Source organism: Rhinatrema bivittatum, chromosome 4 (assembly GCF_901001135.1).
Source record: "Rhinatrema bivittatum chromosome 4, aRhiBiv1.1, whole genome shotgun sequence".
Taxonomy (NCBI): Eukaryota; Metazoa; Chordata; class Amphibia; order Gymnophiona; family Rhinatrematidae; genus Rhinatrema; species Rhinatrema bivittatum.
In genome coordinates this window covers 118780492-118797551 of record NC_042618.1, presented here as the reverse complement: position 1 = coordinate 118797551, position 17060 = coordinate 118780492, and the positions used below count along the sequence as shown (strand labels likewise).

The 17060-nt window shown below is 50.4% G+C and overlaps 1 protein-coding gene across 5 annotated transcripts in view; it reads right to left on the bottom strand.

The window, feature by feature from the left end:
* Nucleotides 1–17060, bottom strand: part of LOC115090090 (cytochrome c oxidase assembly protein COX16 homolog, mitochondrial) — a 167150-nt gene that overhangs the window by 73615 nt on the left and 76475 nt on the right. For 4 of the 5 annotated variants that reach the window (XR_003856304.1, XM_029598764.1, XM_029598763.1 and 1 more), the window contains exon 5: nt 3497–3559. Coding sequence is in view for 4 of the 5 variants with exons in the window: in XM_029598764.1 (XP_029454624.1) it covers nt 3497–3559 (63 nt within the window). In the remaining variant the exon portion in view is untranslated. Of the gene's footprint in view, nt 1–2695; nt 2787–3496; nt 3560–17060 lie in introns of all 5 variants that reach the window. The other variant, XM_029598766.1, reaches the window with a different exon arrangement.

Genomic DNA, 17060 nt, shown 5'->3' with positions numbered 1-17060 from the left:
CCCGAGGAGCGGGTACCTCTGATAAGTCCAAGGAGGCAGAGTAGCTTGGAGACACATTCCCATACCCAACCCCCTTGCTAACTCAGTTAGATAGTGAAATAGAGACCTTTAAATATTGGAAGCGAATGACATCATCTCAAGGGGACGCCCCTGAGGTTCGCGCTCTTGCTGGTACTTCAATCAGAGCGCGCGCGCGCACCCTAGGTCTTCAGGCAACATGGCGGATCTGCAACGTCGAGCTGGTCCGGGGACACCGGACCAGCTCGAATGTTTCCTGTCTGTTTCCTGTCTGTTTTCCTGTCTGTTTCCTGTCTTTTAACCAGCTTGGAATCGCCAGAAGGCGATTCCAAGCTGGTTAAAAGACAGGAAACAGAGAGTAGGATTAAATGGTCAATTTTCTCAGTGGAAAAGGGTAAACAGTGGAGTGCCTCAGGGATCTGTACTTGGACCGGTGCTTTTCAATATATATATAAATGATCTGGAAAGGAATACGACGAGTGAGGTTATCAAATTTGCAGATGATACAAAATTATTCAGAGTAATTAAATCACAAGCAGACTGTGATACATTGCAGGAGGACCTTGCAAGACTTGAAGATTGGGTATCCAAATGGCAGATGAAATTTAATGTGGAGAAGTGCAAGGTGTTGCATATAGGGAAAAATAACCGTTGCTGTAGTTACACGATGTTAGGTTCCATATTAGGAGCTACCACCCAGGAAAAAGATGTAGGCATCATAGTGGATAATACTTTAAAATCGTCAGCTCAGTGTGCTGCAGCAGTCAAAAAAGCAAATAGAATGTTAGGAATTATTAGGAAGGGAATGGTTAATAGAATGGAAAATGTCATAATGCCTCTATATCGCTCCATGGTGAGACCACACCTTAAATACTGTGTACAATTCTGGTCGCCTTATCTCAAAAAAGATATAGTTGCGATGGAGAAGGTACAAAGAAGGGCAACCAAAATGATAAAGGGGATGGAACAGCTCCCCTATGAGGAAAGGCTGAAGAGGTTAGGGCTTTTCAGCTTGGAGAAGAGACGGCTGAGGGGGGATATAATAGAGGTCTTTAAGATCATGAGAGGTCTTGAACGAGTAGATGTGACTCGGTTATTTACACTTTCGAATAATAGAAGGACTAGGGGGCATTCCATGAAGTTAGCATGTAGCACATTTAAGACTAATCGGAGAAAATTATTTTTCACTCAACGCACAATAAAGCTCTGGAATTTGTTGCCAGAGGATGTGGTTAGTGCAGTTAATGTAGCTGGGTTCAAAAAAGGTTTGGATAAGTTCTTGGAGGAGAAGTCCATTAATGGCTATTAATCAAGTTTACTTAGGGAATAGCCACTGCTATTAATTGCATCAGTAGCATGGGATCTTCTTAGTGTTTGGGTAATTGCCAGGTTCTTGTGGCCTGGTTTTGGCCTCTGTTGGAAACAGGATGCTGGGCTTGATGGACCCTTGGTCTGACCCAGCATGGCAATTTCTTATGTTCTTATAGTTATCATATCTGTTCTCCCTTCTCTCAGCCTGGCTCCTCTCTCAACAACAGCCGCAGCCTTTGCTGGGATAAAACTAGAAAAATTTGTGCCTTGTTTTTCTTCCATTGATTGGCTGGAGACACATCCTTGACGTTTCTCCCTCAGTTCTGCTGGATCTTTATTAGCTAAACTTGTCAGGCGTCCTCCTAGCCAATCACGTGACAGCCTGACGTTCTGCTTCCTTGTTTTGTCTTTTTTGTAGTTAATCCTACATCTGCCAGCGTCCTTTAGAAACATAGGGGCCGATGTAATAAGACCTAGGCTAAAATCCATGCAGATTTTTCTGCACGTATTTTTTTGGGCACGCATGGCAAAAACCAGCAGAAGCACGGGATGTAATAATGGCTACGTATGCTAATTACATACATGCATAAAATCCACATACACCAAACATATGCACCATAATATGTGCAGTAATGCATGCTCATGACCCTATTGGTAAATCATGCAGACATCCATGCAGAAGCCCACGCAGACACCCATTGGCATGTGAACACTCACGATTGATTCTCGGGGCAAAAGCCTTTCTTTTTCAAAAAAATGAATATATTAGTAGTTGGGAAGCTGATGTGAAGGTGGGTAGAGCAATATCTAACCCCTTCTTGATCAGTCTCCGACTGGCGGAGATTGTGTGAAATGCAGATCAGTGATTCTGCCTCATTGAGAAGCTGTCTTCTCTCTATCAGTTCCGTCCATCTCTTGGCTGACCCGCAAAAGCATCAAAAAAACAGTCGCCACACCGGCGCTTTCACTTAACGTCTGCCCTGACCCAGGCAGTAAAACCCTGCATTAAAAAATTCTGAACTAACCCGATCTCCCTGCTAGTGCAGCTCCCTGCATTGCCCATGATTAGATAATCGCCTCTTTTGTATGCCATCAGCATGCACTCGCGCAGAACAAGCAGCAGGTTGGTAAGCAGGTTTATACGCGCGTTTTTTTCCCCACAGACAAACCTTTATTACACACCTGTCTAGGGTTTGCGTGGGAAAACCTGCATATAAACACACGCACAGTACGCACTGAAATCTGCGGCAGCTTTACCACTCGCTGCTTATTACATCGACCCCATAGTCATTCAACAGCACAAGTCAAGTTCATATGTTTAACTGAAACAGCTTTCTTTATTGCTAGTCCAGAACACAGTTACTACCATTGCAGCACTTAGCAGATGTCCCTGCTTATGATGAATTTTCCCATAGCAAGATAATCTCATGGGGACTGGAACACTCTTGTAGAGGATCCTGCCATAAATGAAAACAGTGACAGCATTCAGACATGTGGGACAGGTACAAGAGGCAGAGTTAAAGGCGAAAAGGTGAGGATATCCTCACCTGCCAATAATTATGTTACCAAATGTCCTGGTAATCTCATTATAACAGAGAAAATAACTATTTATTAAAAAGACATTTTCTACTTTGGGGGTATAGGACTATATTTCATCACTTTATATCCAGAGGAAGCATTTTAATTGTGGTGACTTTTGAATCAGTCGTGCAAATACCCCAGTGATGTTATCTATAGAAAACCTGAATCTCTTCAATAAATTTGGTTTTAAGAGAGCATTCATTTGCTGACAAGCACAATAATATCTCCTGTACACAGTCACACTAAAATGTTCATCTAATTTACTAGATCTCAAAGGACAAAAAGAGGTTGCAGCACGCCTGTCACCCACAGAAAAGACCCCTCTTTATGGCTTTAAAATGTTAGGATCTCTGAATATTTGTGGTTTCAAACTTTGCAGTCAAAAGTCAAAGCAGTCAGTTTTTAGAAAAAAGCTCCATGTGTTCAAAGCTTTGTAAAACACATGATTTGGTAGCTGGAGGGCAATGAACCAAAACAGTGGGGTTTGTCTAATTTTAGTTAAGGAGACAGACATATGCAACTGCTGCCCAGTGTGGGCAGGAAACTGATGACATGCCAGTTGAAAAAAATGCATGTTATACTGTACCTCATATTCTGATTCTAAGGAAACCTTGTTCTTTTTTATTTTTTCTTCTAAAGCTGGATCAATCTGCAGCCAAAAAAGTGGAGAAACCTATTATTAATGTTTATTTATTTGTATTTATATCCTACCAATACCAAGGCCCTAGGCGGGTTACATAAAAGACATACGTAAAGCATAACGAACAATAAAAGGCAAAATAAAACCAAATAAGTCAAAACAAAGAACTACATTTCCAGCACCAGTATGCTTCATATTTCTCATAATGATAGTCAGGAAAAGTCTGTTTAAACAAAAAGGTCTTTCCATGGGATTTAAAGGCTTTGAGACATGCGAAGATTCTTAACTCCTGAGGCAATAAATTCCAGAATGCAGGTGCTGTCACAGAGAATGCTTGTTCCCTTGTGTCAGCCTGGGAAACAGATCTCACTATTACCTTTTGCAAAACCATTAGGCTACATTCACTATTTTTCAAAATGAACAACTACTCCAGGCATTACAGGCCCAATTAAAAACTCTGAAGACATCCATTTTAAGCACTTTTAGATGGTAATTGCTTCTGAGATGCACGTGAATAGAGCTGCATATCCCACATGACGTTCAGACTGCAGAGGATGAGCCCTTCATAAAAAGGTTTATAACAGGAAGGAGAAATGGGCGACCTCTCCAGCACGGATGTGCGGGCGCCCGATGCACCCGTACTGGCGGACGCCCCCGCCATGCCCTGCGATGTACCTGAGCTGTCGGAAGAGATTCTACCCCCCCCCCCCCCCGCCAATTCCCCTCCACATGCAGACAAGAATGGCACCTGCCTCGTGTCGCTGGCGCCACAGGGTGCCACGGTGCATTAATGATGGTGCTCCCCCCGATTGCCCTTTCTGGGTAGTGACATCATCAAGGTGCATCCCGAAACTGGACCGCTTGATTGGCCGAGGAGGAAGCACCCGTCACTGGAGGCGGCCGGAGGGCAATTTAAATCCCGCCGGCACCCATAAGCCAGCCTCTTTCCTCCTTGGCCCCCGAGCAGAGCCATTTCGGATCCCACAACTTCAGGTGTCCCAATTGGATCCGTCTTTTGGTAAGTGACCTCGCTCATTAAAAAAAAAAAAGGGGGGGGGAAGATTCTTTTCAGCAAGTGCCCTTTTAAATGTAATAATCTAATCTTGCATAACGAGCTCTTTAAATTGAATAACTTCCATCTAGGAAGTCTGAGCTGCTGCGCCTTTCTGGAGGTACTTTGGGTCGGGTCCCAGGCTGTTCTGCCTCTTGGCCCTGAATTTAGAGCATGCTCCGGCCGGTGACCGCTGCTCCAAAACAAAACAAAATACTTTTTTTTTTCTTTTATTCTACTTTAATTGGCTTGCAATTCGGCCGATACATGTCTCTTTAGGAGGTGCTGCCAATGTTTGTACGGATGTCCCTGAGGTCAGACTCCTCAGCTGTAGCTCGGCAGGATCCAGCACAGTGCGCTGCAGGGATTATAGGCACACCCGTCCCCGAGGCGCCCACTGGTGTGGAAACCCTCTGGTTCCAACCCCATGGTTTCTTTTTTTTTATTTTTTTTTTTTTAATTCTTTATTTATGAATTTTTAGTTATAATACAACTACATTCATATCTGTATTTCAATTTTTACATTGAAATTTTACAGGTTCAGGAATGTTTATAAATCACGTCATCCAACAATGATATATATCAAAAAACTATTATTCCTTCTCTTCCTAATTCCATAATACTAAACAGTAAGGGAGCCTTTGAACAATTCCAATTAATAAACAAAACAATTCTATATATATAAACAGAAATATACAGATTATTCAATTATTGCATTACCAACCCCATGGTTTCTGACCACAGGGGAGCTAGAAGCAGACGGGGAGGAGGTAGGGCATCCGGGCCACCTTGAGGAGCAAAAGTTTCCATCAAGGGAACCGCGAAGCATGGGGCAAGGGCCCAAAAGACCACTAACAGAAAGTATAATTCTGCAAAAAAATGGGAGCCATGGAGGAAAAGCGTCGGAGGATAACATCAGCGGCACCCGTGCCCTCAGCACCGATATCACGCAGCTCACCCCCAAGGAAATCAAGGTTAGAGCAGCCATCCAGATGCAAGTCGTCCCTCCTATCCTTACTAATGCATTATCTGATGTAGGTGCACAAAGTCCTGCGGGCCGCACAAAACATGCCGCGGCATCTCCTTGTGAGCCCAGCACCAGGTACTCCCACAGCCCTAGCGAGAGGAGGTACAGGTCCCTATCCTGGCCGGCTTCTTCACCGTCTGAGCATTTCCACTCCAGCCCTGGCCCTTGGCACCAGCCGAACCACTGATCCTCCAACGACCATAAACTCTTTCAGGACCTGGCTGGTGCCTCGCATTACTGGGATACAGGGCTTTCAAGATCGACCCACAGCCCAAGTGGGACAGTTGGCCTCGCTATTCCCCACCCACTTTCCAATCTCAGCTGTACTCTCACTGAGAACTCTCATCTTATCCCAAATGGGGTCAGGAATTCAGAGGGCGCAGTCGAACAATACAGAGGTAGCCTCGGTCACGACAAGTGGACATCAGCACCTCTGGACATTCCCCAGAGAAGGGGAAACGGCGATGCACGCAGTCAAAGACAATGCTCCTCGTCAGTGCATTCAACAGAGTCCCATCACAGCATCACCGCTTGCAGATCCCCGACGTTGAAGCCGCCGCCAAGGACCCCATCACCGCCAGCATGGCCAGATGAGGAGCAGGGTAAGCCTCATGAACATAGCATAGAAGTTCCCCCAAAGGAGCACTCAGGCAGGGAAAGGTGCAAGCGGCTTGGGCACAGACAGTCATTGTCTTCCTCTTCCTCACTTAGCGGCTCTTCAAGCTCATTCTCTTCTTCCTCCCGTAGTTCAGGTCGCACCCCTCGGCTCACAGACAGGAGAGGGAGGACGCCGTCCACCCCTGCGAGCTGTCGAAATCAGAACGAGTTATGGGAGCTGATGCCTAGGCCCTTTAGTCATCACATCAGACACAGGTACTTCATCAATTTGTTCCGCTTGATGGAAAGGCATAGGAGGTGGGGCCAGACCAAGCAGGAAAGGAGAAAGGAGCTGGAAGCAGCCAAGCCCATGCAAAGAGAGATCATTAACTGGGCGCGTGCCTTCACTTGTTTGACCTCAGTTGTGGTGAGTTCCAAGCTTGCTGCCATCTTACTCTGACACTATCCTGGATGCATACAAAGAATACAGTGGTTTCACGTGGCTGAACTATGACGAGGCTTTCTGCGGGAGAATGGCTAATAGGTCTGCCATGTCATGGGGAAGACACAACGTCAGCCTTTGGCTCACAAAAATGTGTACCCAGGCCAAGGACACTAAAGCCAGTTCTTGGCCCTTTCGTAGCAAGCTGGTGCACGGCGGACAAGCCAAGCACACGCAAGGCATGAGCGGCGCATGCTGGAAATTCAACTGTGGTACCCACTCCATGACAGATTGCAGATTTAAACAAATCTGCAGGCGATGCACCACACCACACCAGGCCAACAACTGTCCATGCAGTGATAAGTGAGGAAAATGAACATGCCTTAGCCCCAATGCCAATGAGGTGGCAAGCGATGCTTCCCTGGTTGGCCCGCTACCCCAATAGGGCCATGGCAAATACTATACTAAGCGGTTTCTGAGAGGGTTTCCTTATTCCCAACACAGGTCAGCCACAATCTGCTACGGTGGCCAACGCACCTTCAGCTTGCATTCTGGCTGACATCGTTTGGGAGAATCTCAGAAAGGAGGTTCAGCTGGGGCACTTAGCTGGCACATTTGCTGAGCCTCCCTTAAAGCACCTGGTGCTCTCCCCTCTAGCAGTCAATCCCAAGAAGGTGCCTGGAAAATATAGGCTCATACATAACCTCTCTCACCCACTCGGAGCCTCCGGGAATGACCATATCCCCGCGGAATACTGCTCAGTGCAATATTCATCTTTCAACACTGCGTTGGCCTTACTAAGATCCTGTGGTCTGGGTGTCCTCATGGCTAAAGCAGACATCGAGTCTGCATTTAGGCTGCTCTCAGTACACCCGAGCAGTTTCAATTTGCTCAGCTTCCAATTTGAGGGCGGCTTTTACTATGACAAGTGTCTGCCAATGGGATGCTTGGTCTCCTGCGCTTATTTTGAGACCTTCAGTGCATTCCTTCACTGGGCAACTGAGGAGGCTTCAGGCTAGCATTGCTAGTTCCCTATTTAGATGACTTCCTATTCATAGGAAAAAAAGCATTTGCTGGAATGTGTTAAGTTATTCCACACATTTCGCAATTTGGTGAGCAGATTTGGCATCCCTTTAGCAGAAGACAAGTCCCTTGGCCCGGTAAGTGCCCTCACTTTCCTGGGGACTGAGCTCGATTCCACCCATATGGAATCCAGGCTGTCACACGACAAAGTAGTGAAACTGTCAGAGTTGGTGGCCACCACCTTGTGCAGCAGGAAAGTCATGCTGAGACACATAAGGTCCCTTATAGGTAGCCTCACCTTCGCCATGCGGGTTATTTCCTTGGGAAGGATCTTCCTGCATTGTTTGATTCAGTCTACGGTAGTACTGATTCATGGTCATCATCACTTGCAGGTTAGCAGGCCCATCAAGGAGGACCTGACGTTTTGGTCCAAACTCCTCAGGGACTTCAACGGTGTCTCAGCCTGGCTTCCAAGCCCAGTCAACAACGACGACCTTCAGTTATAGTCTGACATATCTGGAGGCATTGGTTTTGGTGTCTATTTTAGGGGCGATTGGTGTACAGTGCGCTGGCCGGACAGCTGGACCGCATGCCGCCTAACCAGGAACATCACATTTCTGGAGCTCTTTCCTAGCGTTGTTGCCGTGCTTATCTGTAACGGTGCTCTTAGCCACCAATTAGTGGAGCTATGGTGTGACAATGAGGCAGTATTTCAGTCAATTAGCAATCAGACTTGTAAGTGCCTCCTGGTAACAGAGCTGCTGCGGGAATTCATTATATGCTGCCTATGCGAGAACATTGTTGTGTGGGAAAGCATGTTCCTGGAATGCGCAATAAGATAGCAGACTCTCTTTCTCGTAGAAAGTGGTCCCTGTTCGCTGGTGCCGCAAGCCAAACCGAACAGCAGAGAGGTTCCGGAACAGCTTTGGTCCTTCGGAATCGGACAGCACACGAGATGCTGCGAAGATCACTTGCCCGAGCTACATGGAATTCATACATCCACAACTACAGCTAAGTGAAGGCATTTCTCATTGCAAACTGCTGCTCCAGCCACCGGGTTCCAGAGGACCTCTTGATTACATACATTGTTCACGCCAAACGGCAGGGACTGTCCAGAAACATGGTTCATTCACACCTAGCAGCTCTAGCATTTTTCTCAAAGCTAGAAATGGATCGCGTAAGCACCATTTTGCAATGAAAAGAGTGATGCTAGGCAGGGCCAGAGAATCTCTGCCTTGGCATGATGCTCAGAGACCACCAACTCATGACCTGCTGCTACAACTGTGGCATGTCTTGCCTGCGGTAGCTACTGACGAGTTTGAGACTGCACTTTTCCGGGTCGCTTTTGCACTGGCATTTTTCAGTGCCCTGCACGTCAATGAATTTATGGCACCGTCGTGCAAGGCATCTCAGCTGCGGGGCTTGCTGGGGAAGGACATCAGCGTCACAGACGGCACCCTAAACCTAACGTTAAGGCAGTCTAAGACTGACCAGAGTACCCGTGGCTAAGTCATCGCACTGACAGTGGTCAGGGAACTGGAGACATGTCTGGTAGCGGATGTAACCTGATAGCTAGCCATACACCCAATAGGGAATAGTCTATTTTTGCTACACCGCGATAAATCCCCTTTAATGTGCTATCAGTTTTCAGCAGTGTTCAAGAAAGCCCTAGTGGAGGCGGAACTCCAGAGCGAATGTTTTGGCACTCACTCATTCTCCATTGGAACTGCTTCTAGCGCCGGGATCCCACAGGCAGGAATTCAGCAGTTGGGTCGATGGAGGTCGGATGCTTACGCGTCATACGATAGGCACGAGGATAGTTCCCCTGCACTTGCATCCGGCCGGGCATGCACCATGACCTAATTTTCAATTTCACTTGCACCTGTTGTCCGGTGCCACTCGGCATGGATCGTCGGCCACTCATTCATTCCGCATACACGGAAAAGATCCATCGAATAGAAGTTCGGTCATGATCTTGGGTGCTCATGGAAAGGTTGGACAATCGATTGTCTGGGTCAAGGAGGCATGCAATGGCATCAGCTATGGCCCATGTTGCATTCGAGGAGTGTGAGCACAGCACCGCCTGACCTAATCATCATTCTCCTTGCCAGCAATGACTTAGGCAAAGGTGTCGACATCACTCTTATGAATGCAATCAGGAAAGAATTTATCCACCTGGCCTCCTTATTGCCGACCGCAAAAATCTGCTGGTCCGAGATCATACTCCGTCACAGCTTCACGTGCAATGGGTGGTGGGGTAGATACTGTACCAAGTTCAACCAACAGGTAGCCAAAGCCAAACAGCTCCAGGATGGTTATCATTTGTGACATGAATAGGTGGATGGGCACTGCGCAGAGCTGTATGCCCTGATGGGGTTTTTCATCCAGATGCAGTGGTCATAGCCGTTGTTTGAGGGATGCTTGTCATGCGTGGGCAGGAAGATGCTCTCTCGCATGCTGAGCCCTGTGGCAGCAGCGACCAAGTCCAGGAGTGCCTTTGTAAATGAAGAAGCATTAGAAGGAAGCTGGAAGGTGCCGATATGTACGCGAGAGGCCTTGGAGCCCTCACCCATTTTCCACGGATGATCAATGTCAGGCCTCACGGATCGAGGCTGTTACGTGGGAAGGGGCTCTGGCAAGGCTTGCTTTGTGGCAGCCAGGCTCGCATCCCCTCTGGCAGATGGGATATAGCAGCGGGCTTGCTTTGTGGCAGTCCAAGCCATGATCCCATCTGGTTCTTGGCAGCCATGATGCCTATTCTTGGGATTCGCTTGGCACGAGACCCCCATGGTTCCACTTGGGCGGATATTAGAGTACTAGCACCTGCCCAGCCGCAATTTTGTAAACATTATTGAATGGACTCGGTGCTTAATTAGATACCCATGTTGGGAATTCTAATAAAGCTGCAGCCTTTGCATCCAAATTGTGTGTTATGTTTTCTTTCTGTGTAAGTGGGGGAGCCCAGCAAGACTGGGGTGGGGGTGGATAGGAGCCCACGGTGTCCGGGCTGCCCAGTTATTTGTCTAGAACAGCATTTCAGCCAGTCCACAGAGTGACAGTCACTGCAGGAAGATAAGGAGGAAACAAAGCCTACCTGCAGCAACACATCCTGCACTACACTAGCAGAGACTTTTCCAAACCCTGCCCCCTGCCCTGTGAGCCTCCCCTCCCCCCCCCCCCCCAAAGTGGGGCTCCTTGTTTGGGAGAGGAGCAGCTGCAGCTTAATGTTAAGTCTGCATCAGACTTAGCTTCTGCTCCATTCTCATGCCCCAATTCTCGCACAGAAGCCAGGAGGGGACAGGGCTGCCACAGGGTTTGAGGGCGGACAGTCGCCAACTCAGTCTCATACCGGCTCATTAACATTTAGCTGCAATTACTCTCTTCTCAGAGACTGGGCCTTAGGACTGGCCCCAGCCAGTGAAAAAAGTCCACGGGCAGGGGGTATTAAGTGTATTAGTGTTGCTGGCTGGCAGAGGAAGGGGTGTTTTTTCCTTTTTAAATGACCAACTGGTGGCTGACTGGGATGGGGGAGGTAAGAGATAGAGAGGGATTTTTATTTTCAATGATCAACCAGTGGCTGGCTGGGAGGGAGAAGATGGCATGTTTTTTCTTTTCTGAAGGCAATACTGTTTGCTGTTTTGGGAAGGAGAGAGAGAGAGAACATTCTTTTTTTTTTTTTTTTATAAGAGCAACTTAATTTAGAAAACAATTTTCTTAAACTGGCTAGTTACTTTTTTAAAATTAAACAGAACATCTCAGGGTTGATCCAAGAGATTAAAGAGCGGGCAGGGGAGAGAGTGTATCATTCTCCATCCCCTGTTCTTTAATTTTCTGAGGGGACCCCTCCCCACCCATCAGCACTGCAATCAGTCCAGAAATTTAAGGAAGGTAGCTAGCCAACCAACCCTTGGCATACAAAAGATTGAGAAACACTGGTCTAGACGCTAGTGGTTAGAACATTAAGGAACAATTCAGGAAAAGCTTGAGTTCAAAATGTGCTTTCTCATTGCATGAAGTAAAACAGATCACTTTGGGAACAATTTTCAAACTGACCGGATTAATGCAAAGTTTTCCATGGGCACAAACTATGTGCAGTCACTTGCACCTGTTTTTTCTGCAGGTAGAATTTTGTTTGAAAAATATATGCATAGATTTGAAAATTTAATCTACTATAATGTGTGTACTTTCTCTCCCCTAATCTAAACTCAAAATCCACCAGGATATCATTCGGGCCTGTGTTTACTCAAAAGACAGGTCCAACAGGAAACGGCAGAAGAATAAAACCTAATACAATCTTTTTCCATGCCCGATTATTATTATTAAATATAGGAATGTAATAAAAACTGCAAAAAAGGATTATTATTCAAATCAGTTCAGAGAGGCAGAGAAACATCCTACTCAGCTGTTTTAAAATGTATCTAAAAGAAACAATGATCTATCTAAAGGAGATATGAAGGGTTTTAACAATGGATCTGTTTGTAAATACTTTCGATAATAAAATCTTAGAAATTCAAAAAGAAAAGAAAATTATTACTTACCTGCTAATTTTCGTTCCTGTAGTACCATGGATCAGTCCAGACCGTGGGTTATGTCCCCAATCCAGCAGATGGAGTCAGCCAAAGCTTTGAGGGGGCGTCACCATAAGTAGAACTACCCCCTCTGCAGGAGTTCAGTATCGAGTATATCAAAGCCCGAGTAGAAAAACCGAACCCCCTCATTGAATCAAGTTTATGGAAATTGGCAACAAACAGCCGTATAACCGTAGTAACAAACGAACAGTGAGCGTCCTACAACGTGTAGGAGGCTACAAAGACAGTAAGTCAACTTGTGAGGAGCTGGGACAACAGTGAAAAACTGAAAGTGGTGAAGGACAGATACCATTACCGTTCCCTCGAGTAAGGTGGAGCAGGATTAGAACCCAAATGTGGAGGGCGTCTGGACTGATCCATGGTACTACAGGAACGAAAATTAGCAGGTAAGTAATAATTTTCTTTTCCCTGTACGTACCTGGATCAGTCCAGACCGTGGGATGTACCCAAGCTTCCCTAAATCGGGTGGGGTCCTGCGAGACCTGCTCGGAGAACCTGTTCACCAAAATGTCCCGTGGCTGGAGAAGCGAGGTGTAGGCGATAATGCCTCGCGAACATGTGCAACGACTTCCAGGTAGCCGCCCTACAGATCTCCTGGGGAGAGACCGAGCGAACCTCCGCCCAGGAGGCCGCCTGAGAACGTGTAGAATGCGCTACAATGCCGGGCGGAGGCGTCCACCCCGCCCCAACGTAGGAAGTGGCAATACTCGCCTTCAGCCATCTCGCAATGGTCGTCTTGGAGGCCTGGGAACCTTTCTTCGGACCGGACCAGAGGACAAACAGATGGTCGGACGTCCGGAACTCGTTGGTAGCCTCCAGATAGAAACGCAGCGTGCGTTGGACATCCAAGAGTCGGAGAGACTTCGGCTCGGAGGAGGCGAAGGACGGCAACTCCACCGTCTGGTTCACATGAAAAGCCGACACCACCTTCGGTAGGAAGGAAGGGACGGTGCGGATCGAAACTCCAGAGTCGGAGAAGCGAAGGTAGGGCTCCCTGCACGACAGAGCCTGTAGCTCCGATATGCGACGAGCGGAACAGATTGCCACCAGGAATACCGCCTTGAGGGTGAGATCCTTAAGCGTCGAGCTGCGCAGAGGCTCGAACGGAGGCCCCGACAGGGCGCGGAGCACCAAGTTGAGACTCCAGGAGGGACAAGGATCCCGTAGCGGAGGCCGTAGATGTTTGACACCCTTGAGGAACCGAGCAATGTCCGTGTGCCGCAGGAGAGATCCCCCATCACGCAACAGCGAACCGAGGGCGGCCACCTGAACTCTCAACGAGTTATAGGCTAGCCCCTTGTCCACCCCGGCTTGTAGGAACTGAAGGATCTGAGGGACCGAAGCCGTTGTGGGACTGGTGTCCTGGCTGGCACACCACAGTTCGAACACCTTCCAGACTCGAACGTAGGCCACCGACGTGGACGTCTTGCGCGCCCGCAGCAGCGTGGATATTACTGCCTCTGGGTACCCCCTGCGCCGGAGGCGTCGCCTCTCAAAAGCCAGGCCGCAAGACAGAAGAGTTCTGCCTGCTCGAAAAATACCGGGCCCTGGTGTAGGAGGAAGGGGAGGTGCCCCAGCCTGATCGGGCCGTCGACCACCAGCTGCAGCAGATCCGCGAACCAGGGTCGCCTGGGCCATTCCGGGGTGACGAAAATCACAGCCCCCTGATGTCCTTCTATTCTGCGGAGCATCCGTCCCACTAGGGGCCACGGTGGAAAAGCGTAGAGCAGAAGATGTGTCGGCCATGGGAGCGCCAGGGCGTCCACCCCCTCCGCACCGCGTTCTCTTCGCCGACTGAAGAAGCAGGGAGCCTTGGCGTTTAGAGCGGATGCCATCAGGTCTAGGTGGGGGGCCCCCCACCAATGGACGAGGAGTTGCATCGCCTCGTCGGACAGAGACCACTCCCCGGGATCCAGCAGCTGGCGACTGAGGAAGTCCACTTGAACATTGTCCACTCCTGCGATGTGTGATGCTGCTAGCCGGACGAGATGACGCTCCGCCCATTGCATGAGCAGCGCTGCTTCCAGCGCAACCTATGGACTGCGCGTGCCTCCTTGGCGATTGATGTAGGCCACGGTGGTCGCGTTGTCCGATAGCACTCTGACTTCCCGGTTTCGAAGGAGCGGGAGAAAGTGCCGCAGGGCGAGCCTGACCGCCCTGGTCTCCAGACGGTTGATGGACCATGTCGCCTCCACCGCCGACCACGTTCCTTGCATGGCGCTGCGATCGCAGACCGCGCCCCAGCCCGCTAGACTGGCATCGGTGGTTACCACCACCCAATCCGGTAAGTCGAGGGACACCCCTCGGGCTAGATTCGCCGGATCCAACCACCAGCCCAGACTGTCCCTGGCCTTCTGAGGGAGCGGGAGGATCATCTGGTAGTCCTGCGAGACCGGCTTCCAACGGGAGAGGAGCGCCCAATGTAAGGGCCGGAAGTGCGCAAACGCCCAGGGGACCATGTCGATGGTGGATCCCATCACCCCCAGGAGCTGCAGGTAGTCCCAGGAGGTGGGCTCCGGTAACGCAGAGAATCGTAGTATGTGATCCCGCAAAGAGAGCGCCTTGTCCTGCCGCAGGAAGACCTTGCCCAATCGGGTGTCGAAGGTCGCCCCCAAGAAGTCCAAACGCTGTGAGGGCACGAGGGAGCTCTTGGAAAAATTCACTACCCATCCCAGGGAGTGCAGAAACTGTAACACCCTGGACACCGCTGCTTGGCCTTGGGCGAACGACTTCGCGCGAATAAGCCAATCGTCTAGATAGGGATGAACCAGGATGCCCTCCCTCCGGAGAGCCGCAGCCACGACTATCATGATCTTGGTGAAGGTGCGTGGTGCCGTCGCCAGCCCGAACGGCAGAGCTATGAACTGGAAGTGCTGGTCCAGGATCTTGAATCGCAGGAGACGATGGTGATCCGGGCGGATGGGGATGTGTTAGTAAGCCTCCGTGAGGTCCAGGGAGGCAAGGAACTCCCCCCGATGCACCGCTGCGATCACCGACCGCAGCGTTTCCATGCGAAAGCGGAGCACTCGGAGGGACTTGTTGACCTCCTTGAGGTCCAGAATGGGCCGAAACGATCCGTCCTTCTTTGGCACAACGAAGTAGATGGAATAGTGGCCCAAGCCCACCTCTCCGAAGGGCACGGGCGCAATAGCGCCTATCTCCTGAAGCCTGTCCAGCGTTGACTGCACCGCTCGCCGCAGGGGGGAAATATGAAACGACTCTTCGGTGGTCGAACAAATTCCAATGCGTAACCGTGCTGTACGGTGTCCAAGACCCACTGGTCTGAGGTAATCCGCGCCCACTCCCTGTAGAAGAACTTCAGCCGCCCCCCGATCCTGGGGATGGCGGAGTGGGCGAACCTGGCATCATTGCGAGGACTTGGGGGAGGGGTTTCCTGCCCCGAGAGCGGTGCGCGCGGGTCTGCGGCCGCGAAAGGAGCGCGACCAGGGCTGGGGCCTGGAAGCGGCCGGCCTGGAGCCCCCCGGCCTGTAGGTCCTGTAACGCAGTTGCGCTCTGGCTCTAGTCCGGGACGAGGCAAACGCCCGGGAAGGGCGATATCTATCCTCCGGAAGGCGGTGAACTGCATTTTCCCCCCAGAGACTTGATGAGCTGATCCAGATCCTCCCCAAAGAGGAACTTACCCCTGAAAGGCAGGGAGCCCAGACTCGATTTGGAAGACGTATCTGCCGCCCAGTTGCGAAGCCAGAGCAGCCGTCTGGCCGCCACCACCGAGACCATAGACCTTGCCAGGACGCGAAACAGGTCATACGAGGCATCCGCCCCGTACGCCACTGCAGCCTCTAATCTGTCCGCCTGGGCAGCCTCCGCCGCAGGCAGATCCTGGGAGGTGAGAAGTTGTTGAACCCACAAGAGGCTTGCCCGCTGGGCAAGGGAACTGCACATCGCTGCTCTCATACCCAGCGCGGAGACCTCGAAGACTCTCTTCAGGAAGATCTCCAATTTGCGATCTTGCGTATCCCGCAAGGCCGTGCCTCCTGTCACCGGGATTGTCGTCCTCTTCGTAACCGCCGAGACTGCGGAGTCAACTCTCGGGACCTTAATGAGATCCAGGAAATCTTGCGGTAACGGGTCCAGCCGTTCCATGGCACGACCCACCTTCAGCGAAGCTTCAGGAGTATCCCATTCCCTCGTGAGGAGCTACAGGAACGATTCGTGAATGGAAAAAGCCCGCGCTCTCGGGTGCAGGGCTGCCAGGACCGGATCTCCTTTCTTCGAGGATGTGACCACCGCAGGCGCAACTGGAGTGGGTGGGTCCGGCGGTGGATCCAGATCCAGCTCCTGAATGATGCGTAGTATGAGCTCGTCCAGCTCTTCCCTCTGGAAGAGGCGCAGCGTCCGCGGATCGTCCCCCTCTGTCGTGGCGTCCCCCTGTCCCAGATCTGTAAAGTCAGGGTCAAGGTCCACTGGGTCCGGCGCCGCTCCCACCACCCCTGGCGAAGTCCGGGCACGGGCGGGAACACGAGGGGCCCCCGCTCCCGCCGCAACGGGGGGGGCCTGAGCCGAAGGCGAGGTCCGGCATAGCTTGGCAGGGGGGGGTTCCACCGGCGCATCCAGACCCCGCAGATATGCCGTGTGCATAAGCAGGACAAACTGCGGGGAAAACCCCGGTCTCGCCGAGGGGGCCCTGGCGGGAGGCACATCCGTGGACTCCTGCCCCTGCGGACCTTGCTCCGGCAGCAAGGCCGGGGGCGAATCCGGATCCGACTCTCTGCCATTCAGCCTCTCCTGAGGTTCCTCGGGGCGCCGGGCGTTCAAGATGG